This window comes from Vitis vinifera, chromosome 19 (assembly GCF_030704535.1).
Source record: "Vitis vinifera cultivar Pinot Noir 40024 chromosome 19, ASM3070453v1".
NCBI classification, from domain to species: domain Eukaryota; kingdom Viridiplantae; phylum Streptophyta; class Magnoliopsida; order Vitales; family Vitaceae; genus Vitis; species Vitis vinifera.
Window position 1 is genome coordinate 1,668,552 of NC_081823.1, and position 13,583 is coordinate 1,682,134.

The following is a 13,583-nucleotide window of genomic DNA, read 5'->3' on the forward strand; positions in this document are numbered from 1 at the left end:
AAGGGTTTGTGGGTGAACAGACTGTTGACTGTAAAGGGTTGGTGTTGGTTGCCTCACCATCTTCCCCAACCCTTACCCTTGCCTTTGACAGCTCTAGGTAGTTTGTTTTACTAGTTATAATGACTTTTGAGTTATGACATGGGGTTCTCTAGGGTTTCAAGGTCAATTTGGATTAATTAGGGCTACCAAATTTGGAAAAAATCAATTTTTCTTTTTCTTTTTTGGAATATAGAAGTATGATAAGACATACAATATATATATTTTTAAAATTTTGTAATACTAAAAGATACTAATGTATTCATTGTAATGATAATTTTGAAGGTATTTGATAATCCCAAACTTTAATGTTCACAATAATTTTAAGATATATGTAAAAAATGAACCTTAAAATTTTTAAATCGGTATTATTTTCATCTATTTAAAAATAATTTGAAATACGTGCTTTAATGAGTTATTTAATTATTCTTTAAAATGCCCCTTTTACTTGTCATATCATCGATATTAATCGACAACTAAATTCTTGCATATAAATATTTATCTTATTTTTAGATTTATTATTATTATTATTATTATTTGGGACATAAGCTATTTTCCAAAAAAAAAAATAGTCCATTTATTTGAGGACTTAAATTAGGATTCAATAATTCAAAATATTTAATTAGAATATTAAGATATAATATTGGTGGAGAAAGTTGGTAAACGTTGACGACCATCTTTTGAATCTCAACAATTCATTTTACATTTTGTTTGAAAGGGGAGGAATTTGATTAAAAAAGAAAAATTAATTTGAAATCCTCATATTAGATGTTTGGATTGAAGGAAATTTTCATAGAGAGAGGATCTTAAAGTGTTTGGTGGTTGGGTTTGATTAAGTAAAGTGAAAATTATTTTTAGAAAATAAAATTTATAAAATTTTATTTGATTTTTGAGTTTTTATTAACATAAAATATGGTAATAAAAGTACAATTAATTTTTTTATATGATACACATATTATGTTATAAGATATATTGTTACAAAAATAATATTTTTATGTTTTATTTTTTAATTTAAAATCATTTAATAAAATATAATTAATCAAAATTCAATTATAATATTTTATAGTTTAATAAATAAACAAAATACTTACAATGTACTTTTAAGACAGCATTGATTTGAAATATGTATGGTCTAATATTTTATTCATATTAATATTTATAATATTCATATGCCCTTTATTTTTATTTTTTTTATAAAAAAAAATATGAAAAAAGTGAAATATAATTAAAATTATTAAGAAATTTGTAAAATTTTAAATTATTTATTTTTTTATATAAAATAATTAAATAAGTCAAAAAATTGAAATAGAGTATAAAAATAATTTATTAATTTTAATTTTTAATCTTTTTTTTTTTGTCAATGTTTTTCATATGAAGCGTTTTCTCACAAGAATCATGTGTTTTTTTCATAAAATATTATGAGTTTTTTTTAATGGTATAAATGATTTTTCAAAAATTTAAAAATATTTTTTAAATTTTACTCTAACATATTATTTTTCTTAAAAAACATTTTTAAGACTAAAAATATTTTTTAAAAACATCGTAAAACATACTTTTAGTTAAATATGTTATATTTTATTTTAAAGATATTAAAGGTTTTAAAATTTTGCTTTGATTATAATAAAATAAATGATATTATATAATTTTTTTAAAAAGTTAAATATAATTTTTATAAAATACTTCTTAAAATTGATATAATGAATAAATACTCTACATTTTGAATAAAATTATAGAAATTGATATAAATATTTTCAAATACGTTGATTAAAACATTTTTCCTTTTCGAATTTATTAAAAATAGTCAGGAATCTATTTTATTTTTATTAATTATTTTTTAAATATGTGATTAAATTTTTAACGGCCATGATGGGCACCTGAAATTGAAAAGGGCATCTGTGCAATAACTATGAATTGGAGGGCAACTCTGAAAACTTCTCTGTTGATAAAGCCCTACAAAAACCCTCAAAACCCTCATCTCCTCCATCACTTCCTATCTCTGTATCTCAGGGTTTTACAGAAAACCATGGCGACTCTGACTCGGTGTCTGGCTCGGTCGCTGCCCGCTTTCTCCTCTCTCATTTCTCGCTCCACTCCTTCTCTCTCCCTCTCCACCGCCTCTTGTTCCACTTTCTCACTTCTCCGCCTCCGCCCTCTCTCCGCAGCCGCCGTCTCCGTCCTCCGCCACCTCCCTCAATCGACCAGTGCACGGAGCTTTTCCACTCGCCAAACCTCCTCCTCGCTCAATGATCCAAATCCGAACTGGTCCAACCGGCCCCCGAAGGAGACGATCTTGCTCGACGGTTGCGATTTCGAGCACTGGCTTGTGGTGATGGAGAAGCCGGAGGGTGACCCTACCAGAGATGAGATCATTGACAGCTATATCAAAACCCTTGCTATGATTGTCGGAAGGTGAGATATTTAGGGTTTGGTTGCAGAAAAAAAAAAAAAAACCAATGAACTTGTTTTTTTTTTTTTTTTTCCAAAGTCTCTTCGATTTTTCAATGGTTAAAGGCTTTGTAGTATTGTATTGGTTTCTAAGAAAATTGAACAATTTTCGAAAACAGTTTCCGAATATTAGGGTTTTTGAAGGGTGGAAATACAGGAAACGGTTATCATTTCCGCTACCAAACAGGCCCTTATTTTATTTTTCTATTTACTTCTTATTGCGGTAGAAAGTAGCATTATTTTATGCAATGATTCATCACTTCTTTTTTTTTTTTGTTATGTTTTCTGTTTATGATCTTTTACAGTGAGGAAGAAGCAAGGATGAAGATATATTCAGTTTCAACTAGATGCTACTTTGCATTTGGTGCCCTTGTATCAGAAGAGCTTTCCTTGAAGATCAAAGGTGGGCTCATTTTTCCCATATGATTGATTTCTAGTGTTGCCCGAGATGATGAGGATTTTAATCTCTTGAAATTTGTTATTTCAGAATTACCTCGAGTCCGTTGGGTTCTTCCAGATTCATACTTGGATGTTAAGAATAAAGATTATGGAGGTATGATAATTGTAGGGTTTTGGATGAGGTTTTTCCCTTCGGCTGTATAGCATTTGAATTTATTCTATTCATATTTCTCTGATTCTGGACAGAATGGTTACTTCTTTCTTGTTTATTGTTTGTTACTTCTCCAATTTGTTATGTCTTGAAAGGTCATGAGAAACAGAAGGTGATAAATTTTGATTGGGCTTTCAGATACAAAATCCATTTATTGAGATTAATGGAATTAGTTTATGTGCTCACAACTGAGTTTAGGTTAGAATAGTCCTTTCAACCCCAGTTCATGGTGGATTTCCAACCTTCCCTGTCAGAACACCGTGTTTTATTTACACTTATTTTTTTTAAAACAGTTTTTAGAAGATGGTGCAATACAAGGTTATACCATTGTTTGTGCGTGAAATATGTTTCTTGAAGGGGGGAGAACCTTACTTACATAGCTTAAACATCTCTTATATAGAGTGTGCTGAGCAAATGTTAAAACCTTTTTTATTTGTCCAGTGTCCATCCTTTTCTGGCTCTTTCTAACCCCTATGGCTTGGGTTCGTGGAGAATGTTGTCTAGATTTTTATTTCCTCTGCAGGTTCAATGCTTCTTATTACCATTCATGGATTTTTTTTTTCCCAGTATGATTCTGTTGCTTAAAATTGTAATTGTGCATGCTTTTGTTTTTACTCTTTTGATTACTACATATGTTCTTAGCCTATGTGTCACAAAAATTTCTTTTTATTGATTAGAGGCCTTTCTGAATCCTCTCTCTTAATTTAGTTTTGTGTGAACCTCTGTTTTGTACGGTTTTTTTTTTTAGTGCTTTATTTATTTATTTATTGTTGTTATATTTTCTTTTTTTAGTAATACTATTCAACACATTATTTGTCTCCAATTTTGACCTTATGTGCTAATTTCAACTGAAAGCAGAACATATATTATGTATGAAGAGTAACAGTTCATGAATAGCTGGCAGAGATCGTGTGATTAAGAAACAATCCTTGACTGTTTTCTAATGAAACAAAACACCCTTTTGAGTGTGGCTTTGGTTGGGACTAGAAAAGGGTCTGCAGTTACACACTTTTCCTATTGACTGACACTTCATGTTCCCAAAAGAAGCTAATCACCGCTATATCAGCACCATAATGATGAATAAACAGGTTAGTGTAAACTAAAAACCTATACTTGGAAAATTTTGAAAATTGAAGAACTCATGGGTTAAATCAAAACCTGAGAGCAACGTACCTTATAGAATGCAACATTAGTTGAGGTCTGAACAAAACCTTGAAGGATTATCTTGGATTAATGAAACTTCAGCCCTAGTCTTTTGCTTCTGTTGAAGGGGGGATTTTCTTGATCTTTCAAAGCCTGTATTTATAAGCCATTGAGTTTTGAATGTTGATAATTTTGTGTATGGACAAGATCACATGACAATTTTTTTCTTTTTTTGTTGATAATACAATCTTCACTTACCTATAAATATTGATACACATATATTTGGCTGATGACAGTGGTTGTGAAATCAAACTTAAAATAATGCTGTAATTTCTGAAAGCTGTGAATCTGTTGCTTGCAAATTGCTACAGAGCCATGTGGGCTGGGGGCTGACCCCTCCTTCCTCACTCTCTATTCTATAATATGAACCTTGAGTTGTCATTGTGCTGAAATTAGCAACTCAGTATGATATTGCATATGATTATTTTCTAATTTTCTCCTATTCATTTGGCAGGGGAACCTTTTATTGATGGAAAAGCTGTTCCATATGACCCTAAATACCACGAGGAATGGATAAGAAATAATGCTCGAGCAAATGAAAGGAATAGGCGGAATGACAGGCCTCGTAATTTTGATAGATCAAGGAACTTCGAAAGAAGAAGGGAAAATATGCAGAACAGAGATTTTCAAGCTCCTATGCAAAACTCACCTCCCAACATGGGTGGAGGGCCTCCTCCAAACATGGGTGGAGGGCCACCTCCAAACATGGGTGGAGGGCCGCCTCCGAACATGGGCATGGGTGGAGGACCACCGTCGAACAACTTTGGAGGGCCGCAGAACAACTTTCGAGGAGGGCCACCCAACAACTATGGAGGAGCACCACCAAGCAACTATGGAGGGGGAGCGCCACCAAGCAACTATGGAGGGGGAACACCACCAGGCAACTATGGAGGAGGAGCGCCACCAAGCAATTATGGAGGAGGAGCACCACCAAGCAACATTGGGGGAGGAGCGCCACCAAGCAACTATGGGGGAGGTGCGCCACCAAGTAACTATGGGGGAGGAGCCCCACCAAGCAACTATGGGGGAGGAGCACCACCAAACAACTATGGTGGAGGTATGCCACAGAGCAATTTTGGAGGGGGAATGCCACCTAACAACGCTGGGGGGAATGCTTCTCAACAACAATGGTGGAATGCTGATCAGCAACCTGGGAGAAATTCCCAATAGAGTTACTGCACCAAATGCAGAGGGTAAATATTTTCAATCATGAATGGTGGTGTTTCCATCAGTTCTCTGTATTTTTGTTCCAACCAATCTAGAGGTTCCTGTTAGCACCGAGATTAACATAAATGTCTTTCTTTAGCTATAACACACTTCATATTACTTTGTTCATTGGGTTTGAAATCCTTCCTCCAATATATTCTCTCGAATGCATTATATTTAAACAGCATCCAAGGCATCATAAGGAGTTATGAGCTAGTTTGAATTAAATATTTTACAAATTAAATTTGAATCTATGGTTTGTAAAACTGCCTATATCTGATCTTAAGGTGTTCAGGGCAGTCTTAGGGACAGGTAAAATGCCGATCCCATTGAGAGCTACTGGGGTTTGTGAACACAAGTTTAAACAGTAGGGAGTCGGATCCTAACTCCCTAGTTTTGATCTGTTCTTGGGTGCGATTGCCCATTAAGATTTAAGCCCTGTTGCTTGATTTTCAAATGTTGTAAAGGGTTAGCAGGAAGGTCAATCCATGATTTGGTTCGTGTCATATGTTGGAAGCTGCTCTCCTGGCTAAGAAAACCTTGGCACCTAAGTTTGGATGAAATAGGGCAAGTTGGAATGCCATGGTGGCTTTTGCTTGAGGGGATGGCACAGATGAGTTCCTTTTAGGGTTTGTAGAAAGAGTAATTTCCTTATGTTTTTTTGGCAAATTTATTTCTCAGTTATCTTTTATTTGAAAATGTTTTTATGTTTTTTCAATACTTTTTATTCCCCTAAATTAATTTTGCCCTTTTCTTCTAATAGGTAAATTTTTGTCCCAATCGGGACTTGAACTTGAATTCCCACAAACCCTCCCCATCCTTTACCACTTGAGCCAGGCCTCAAGGGCTACCTAAATTAAATTATTCTTCACATTTTATACCACAAAGCTAACTAGAACTCAAGAGATTCCAACAATTTTTTTTTCCCCTTTTATTTAGTATTTTTGTGATTGAAATGAAGGCTTGGTATAAATGGAAAATGCCCAAGGAAACCATCACTTGGATGGAAAATGTGAGCTTTCCCTTAGCGATGGAAATGGGAGTGACATTTTCCTTTTAACTGCCTTACATGCTCATTGTGGAATGTGAGATTATCCTTGGCCATTGGAGCTGGTTCCAGACTAATTTTGGAAAGGAAAAAAATTGTATTGGGATGTTTCTGTTCCAAAAATTAGATATTTGATAAAGTTTTAGAAATTATTTTTAAAAATTTAAAGAAAAATTTCAAGACCAAAGTTGCATTTTCTGAAAGTCATTTTTTACATGATCTAATACATTATCAAAGGCATTATGAAAACTTTTTTTTTTTTTTCAATTGTATCCAAATATTAATTAATTTTCTTGAAAACATTTTTCAAAATAATTTTCTGCTCTTAAAAAAAAAAAATTCGTACTTAGGTTTTTTATTTTTTTTTATTTTATAAAAAAACCATTTTTTTGAAAACATTTTCTGAAAATTTTCTTAGAATATATTTTAATTATTTTCATTTGTTTTTTAAGAATTATTTAAAAATAATTATTATATAAATACAAAGAATAATTAAATATAATACATTATAAATAAAAGTTATTTTTAAAAAATATTTGAAAACATAAAAAAGAGGTTAAACAAACAAACTATTATCATAGAGAAGATATAACTCATATAAGATCTGTGTTTTAAAACTATTCTCAAAAAAACTATTTTTTTAGAACTATTTTCTTAAACGTTCCCATATATAATTTGCAAAATCTCGAATGTCATCATTTCCAATACACACCAAGTAAGACAATGCAAGCAAAAAGTTTTAGATTGATGGAGATATAAAACAGCATATAAATCATGCTTGCATATCCTCCACCATTGAGTTCCCATGAACTAAAAATCAATCAGAGCCTTTGATTTATGTAAAAGGGTCAATAAAAATACTCTTAAAAGGTTCCCAAAACTGATCAGGTAGAATGATCAAGGACAACTAAGTTCTTACTTATTTCAACTCCTTCATCCTCTAGTCTGTTAGTCACATGAGGAAGAGCTATGATGAACAGCTTGTTCTGAACTGCTCCCTGGAAGATTTTCACTGTAGATCGAAATTTGCTTTGGTTCAAACTGATACCCGAAATGGGGGTGTTGTACAACTGATTTACTTCTTTCACCATCTGTTTTCAGGAAAAAGGTTCATCAGTCTTCTCCATGCCATGGAGAATAAAAGCAAAGTAAATAAAGAACAACAAAATCTGGACTAAAAGAAGAAGCAGAACAATGTTCATTTGATTACAGAAATGATAAAAGTCAGTCCATTTCTAAGCATCATGGTTGAATTTTCGAGTCAAGTTGACAACTTCATCACATTTAATCCCCAGTTCCCAAGTTTAAACAGTAGCAAATATCCATGATATGGAGTGATGATAATTCAGTCATGAAATGATACATCCTTGAAATGAATGAAAATTTGGAACTCCATACCAAGTTGGGAATGGAATTTCTGTTGCAAGATGCTGTGATTTTTCAGTCCCTCCCAATGGACAGAAATCAAAGTGCAGAAAGGAATAGCAGTAAGGAACTAAGAAGCAAATGAACAACATATAAAGAAACTGTCTCCTTGACCTTCAGACATGTTATGTTTCCCATTGCTGCAAAGTAGTGGATCCTAAGCTCATTTAACTCGATCTTGCACTGGACGGGTAACTGGGGGATAGCTCAGTCAGAGCTTCCCTCATTGCTGATTGTGCCCTTTTGCTCTTGGCAGCACGAATCTGATCTGCAAGAGAGACTTCTCTTTGCATTCTCTCTCTTTTTATGAACTCCAGATCCAATTTCTCACAAGCTGGGATCTGAGAGATAACCATCTCCCTTAGACTTGCAACTTGACCATTTATGGATTTCTTCTTGTGAAGCTAAAACAAATCAGAAAATAGGATCATTAGAGCATAGTAGTGACATTGGAAAATAATGGAAGAATTTCAACATGATTTCTGTATGTTGTATGGTATGGGACCTATAGACAGTTCCATCCGGGGGGAGGCCCTAACCTATGCACAAACGCGAGAAAGGGGAATGTGTATAATCAGATGCACAGGTACATTATACTAGAAAAATTGGCAATTTTATCAGGGGCTTAAAGAATAAAGAAATTAAGCAGAAAATTTTGTAATAGTTCCATGTAGAAACCTTATGGCATGTGTTATCTCCTAAAAGGAACCCAACCTCTAAGGTATTCTACACCACACTTTTTGATAAAGCGGTTAGGCCAATATGAGTCTTGGGTTTCAAAGATAAACGCCAAAAAGAGGAAACATCCAACGGGCTCAGTATCAACTCAACGACAAACTTCACAGTCCAAATTCTTTCCCCAGTCCTAGGGATGAAAGTTTCAATTCTCCACCTCTTTATTTCACTGAATTTCCCTTTCCTCTGGCCTATTCCTACTTCCTAATCATGGTTCAACAGTTGAACCAACCTTCTACAATTTTGACCAACTGAATCCCCTTGGAAAAGACTGCTCTGATCTACTCACTTGCCCATCTGCAATGTATGGAAAGTTCATGTATAGGTCATCTACAAACAGGATGATTTCCATAATTTCCACAAGCTACAGGGTTTAAGGCCATCAGGATTTCAGGGCCTTTTTACCTTTGTTAATCTCTCTTTGAGTTTTAAGCCCTTGGCAACTGCTAACTCTTCTTTGTCTTCCTTTGATTTCCTAGTTGTCTCTCTCTTTATTTCTCCTCTTGCTTCTGCTTGCCGTTCCCGCTCTCTTCTCTTTTCAGCAAGCATTGCCATCTTTTCTGCTCTGGCCCGTGCAGCTCTCTCTGCTCTCATCTTTGCAAGTTCCTTTGCCTTTTTCTTGTTTTCAGCCCACTGAAGCTGTTGAAGAGCTATCTCTTCTTTTATCTTATCATAGCTATCCCAATCTAGTTCTTCTTGGTCACTCCCACCTTTCTTAGCCGCCTTTGCTATGCTTTCTGCCCATGACAGATAAAATTTCTCCCTTGACCGTTTCCATTTCAAGCGCTTTCCCCAGACCCGGCGGAGTGAAGACCGTATTTTTGCCTTGCTTTGTTCGCTGTAAAAGAGAATCAGGTTAGGCAAACTTGTTGGAGATGGTAGCATAAAGTTCAATGAGTCAAATATCCATGATGAAAATTGGAAAGGAAAAAAAAAAAAAAAACTAGATAATGCACTTTTCAAGCTATGCTGATCTTCGTAATCTCATATCAATAAACAAGTCCAAAGGTGAACTGCATTTGAAACCAAATTCAAGAAGAATGGATGCTAGCCACAGAAATGAAGTAATGAAAAAGATTGGTGAACCTTGAGTCTCCATACAATTTGCATGCGAACCACCATCAGAAAAGAGTTAAAAGGTTCATCTCAGAGGATGCAAGTGTCCTTAAGAAATCACCATAGCCAAGCACCATCCTTTAGTCCTGGCTAGTGTTCTCAAAATGAGACTGCTGCAACCTATGGAAACACTTGATGGTTGCTACTTACAATCTCATAATTTCGAATCAAATTCCACAATGTCAAACAGAATTATGCTTCTACCTCATTTGAAAGATAAAAAAAAAAAAAGCCACGGTTACAGGACATGCACTGACTATAATTGTTATTGCAAATACTACAAAAGAACTAAGATTCCCACAGAAACAATTGTAGTCCATTAGAAATAATCATTTCATGACCATAAGATGTCATTTTTCAATGGCATTGGACCCAAGCACGCTCTTATATTTTTATCAACCTGCATGTGTCAATACCGCTTCTGGAATGACTGATATTTGATTCAAAAGTTTACCTTCTCAATTCTTGTTCTACATATTTTGAGTTTCAGATTCACACAAACTTCCACTAATTTCCTTCACCCGGATGTAACCAAAGCTTAGCCCAAACTAGTATTAAAAAACCTTAAGTCATCTCACCAGTTTCTTAAATTTCTTGTTTCTAGTTTTAGCAGCTTATAGCATCTCTGAGGTGGAATGAATAAATTTCACCATTTTGGAGTAGAAAACCTTAATGTCAAATATAGGGTTTTTAAAGAGTAAGGACTGCATGATTATTTCCAGATCAGAGATCATACAAGTAATTCAACTTTACATTTCCTTGGTGGATGAGGGAAAAAGTACCTGTGAGTACGGGGACATTCAGACATCTTCTGTCTAACCTGAAAGTTATGAAGCAAAACATTAGAAATTTTTATGGAATCTTAAAGATTTTGACTTTGCTTATGCTGTGTGAATGGTCATGACAAGACAAAAGGTAAACAAGGAAAGTGAGCATAAAAGTTTAGGTTTTGTTTGTCAAGTTACAATAGGAAAGAACCAAAGCCTACAGTAAGAAGAGCTACACAGACATTGTAAACAAATGAAAATCCATATTTGGCAAAATCAATCCTGCTTTTTGTATATATTTCTCAAAAAATCCATATGAACACAACCGAAAAATTAATGAAAAAAAAAAGTCCTAAAACTGAGTGGTTCTTACATGACTTCACCTTGGGATCTCTCAAGGCTTGTATTGTTCTCTGTCTGATCTTCTCACGAGTCTCTGAAAATACACAATAACAACTTCAGAATTAATTAACACTGGAGTAAATCCTAACCTTTCTTAAAAATCCCAAAGTTGAATAGAGGATTAAATTCCACAAAGGGATACCTGCACTATGTTTTCTGCCTTTATTCCATGGAACTCTACCTTTGTTTGCTAGACCTATCTTTCTTCTTCTTTGGCTTTCCTTACAATGATCATTGATATAAATTTCACCCGAGTTGGAATAACTATCCAACTGAACCACCCCATTCAAAGTATGCTTCTTAGATGAATCTGCCCCAAGTTTTGACTCCCCACACTCATCAGAATCAAGTGTTTCTCCTGCATTGATGCTCATTGGCAGTGCTCCAAGAGAGTGGAGTCTTGAGAAGGAACTACTAAACCCAAGAGAGGGTGGCACATTCTTCATGACAGAAACCCGAAAAATTGACTGCATTGTGCTTGGTTGCAAATGTGTGCAGTCCACCACATAGCCAAACAGCGGCCACAAAAGGGTGCCCGGAACACATTCCGGAACAGACAATCTCCTGGTAGAAATCCAAATTTATGATTAGAAACAACCTTCTCATAGGAATAATGGAGCCACCCACTTGCAGAAACCAATTTTTCAGCATTCTAACTATTATCCACAATATACACATTCCGGAACAGACAATCTCCTGATAAAAACCCAAATTTATGATTAGAAACAACCTTCTCATAGGAATAATGGAGCTAACCACTTGCAGAAACCAATTTTTCAGCATTCTAACTATTATCCACAATATACACATTCCGGAACAGACAAGCTCCTGATAAAAACCCAAATTTATGATTAGAAACAACCTTCTCATAGGAATAATGGAGCTAACCACTTGCTGAAGCCAATTTTTTTCAGCATTCAAACTAGCATCCAAAATATATTTACCTATCCATCAAAGCATCCGTGCAATAAATCTATGTCCAATATCTATGGTTATGAACACCCATATACATTTTCCAAAGTTTTCATCCAAAATTTTCCAACTTTTGGTACTAAATTTCCACAATTTTTTCTCAATCGATGCATAAACTCAATCCATTTACTCCCAAACAGGATAAGATAAGGCCAGGTGCTTGGTAATATTCCCGACCCACGTTTTCTTTATCCATTATGTGAGGACCCAAAACAATAAAAAACACAAAAAAAAAAACTTCTTTTCCTCGAATTTTCTAAGCACCCAAACAGAAAGTTCACTAGAGAAGAGAGTAGAAATTGCAGGGAAACCCATTTCTGTAAATGGGTAAACTCTACTGAGCAACCTCGGGAGAGAGAAAAGGAGGAACTTACAAATGAAAGAATGGCATTTCAGAGAGGATGATGAGTCGTGGATTCTCTTCTTCTGCAAACAAACAGAGGGGGAGAGAGGGATTTTACAAGGGCCAGACGTTTTCAGGGTAAGAAAAAGTTTCCAAAGAAATCCAAACCCATGAATATATATATTCGTGTTTTAAAAATAAAAAATAAAACATTGCATATATAATTCAGTTGAGTGGAGTTGACTTTGAAGATTTTTATTTTGAGTGGAGTTGACTTTGAAGATTTTTATTTTTATATATTTATATTAAAAAAAAATCAAAAGATGATAGCATAAAAAAAAATTATTTATCTTTCACTAAAATGTAATTATAATTTTAATATTTTTTACTTATTTAAAAATATGTAAAATTTAAAATATTATATATCTTCAAATTGATAAATGGTAGTTTTTTCCATTCATACTTTCATTCGTTCATATACAGAAAATATATAGAGGGTAATCACCATTCTAAGAATGGGAAGGAATGATACATGGAAAGAATGATATAAGGAAATAACAACTAATATCCTAATATCTTAACTTTCCTAATATCTCAATATTCTTAATATCTCAACTTTCCTAATATTTAAACATTCCTAATATCTCAACACTAAATAATATAAGGAAAGAATGATATACGGAAAACATTCCTAATATCTCAACACTCCCCCTCAAGTTGGTGCATAGATGTCACACATGCCCAACTTGTCTAAAAATTTTGAGAACACTTGACTTGAGATAGTTTTGGTGAGGATATCGGCCAATTGATCTTCTGATCGAATCTTAGGCAATTTCATAATCTTATCATCCAACTTTTCCTTAATAAAGAATCTATCCACCTCGACATGCTTTGTACGATCATGTTGTACTGGATTATGAGCAATGTCACATACAGCTTTATTGTCACAAAACAATCGAATTGGTTGCCTAGATAGGTAACCTAAATCCTGTAAGAGAAGTCTTAGCCATAATGCCTCACAAAGTCTTAGAGTCATACCTCTAAATTATGCTTCTGCACTTGAACGAGCGACAACATTCTACTTCTTATTTTTCCATGTCACAAGATTACCACCTACAAAGGTAAAGTAACTAGATGTAGATCGTCTATCATCCACTGCACCGGCCCAATCAGCATCAGTATATACTTCTATACTTTGATGATTAACATTTTTAGCGAACAAAATTCCCTTCCCATGAGCATTCTTCAAATACCTCAAAATACGCATAATTGCAT

General features: G+C 34.2%; 2 protein-coding genes across 6 annotated transcripts; one reads left to right on the forward strand and one right to left on the reverse strand.

Annotated features, from left to right (window-relative positions):
- Positions 1 to 1,928: 1,928 nt before the first annotated feature.
- LOC100265808 (multiple organellar RNA editing factor 8, chloroplastic/mitochondrial) lies at positions 1,929 to 5,687 on the forward strand. Its single transcript, XM_002285352.3, has 4 exons — positions 1,929 to 2,445; positions 2,787 to 2,884; positions 2,969 to 3,034; positions 4,749 to 5,687. Exons 1-4 carry the CDS (start codon positions 1,943 to 1,945, stop codon positions 5,462 to 5,464), a joined length of 1,383 nt encoding a protein of 460 aa, XP_002285388.2. The 5' UTR covers positions 1,929 to 1,942; the 3' UTR covers positions 5,465 to 5,687.
- A 1,672-nt stretch (positions 5,688 to 7,359) lies between these two features.
- LOC100264054 (uncharacterized) lies at positions 7,360 to 12,484 on the reverse strand. Of its 5 annotated transcripts, XR_009465270.1 has the most exons (8): positions 12,340 to 12,478; positions 11,592 to 11,689; positions 11,136 to 11,557; positions 10,975 to 11,027; positions 10,607 to 10,644; positions 9,114 to 9,546; positions 8,941 to 9,005; positions 8,292 to 8,377 (listed from the first exon to the last, which is right to left on the reverse strand). XR_009465270.1 is itself a non-coding variant. In XM_059735398.1 (7 exons), the coding sequence occupies exons 2-7, from the start codon at positions 11,669 to 11,671 to the stop codon at positions 7,433 to 7,435; spliced, it is 1,233 nt and encodes a 410-aa protein (XP_059591381.1). In that variant the 5' UTR covers positions 11,672 to 11,689; positions 12,340 to 12,478; the 3' UTR covers positions 7,360 to 7,432. The 5 variants fall into 5 exon arrangements, 4 of the variants coding, with proteins under 4 accessions (XP_059591381.1, XP_059591380.1, XP_059591382.1 ...); XM_059735398.1 differs by lacking the exons at positions 8,292 to 8,377; positions 8,941 to 9,005 and adding an exon at positions 7,360 to 7,639; XM_059735397.1 differs by lacking the exon at positions 8,941 to 9,005 and having other exon boundaries at positions 7,360 to 8,377.
- Between the last annotated feature and the right edge of the window lie 1,099 nt (positions 12,485 to 13,583).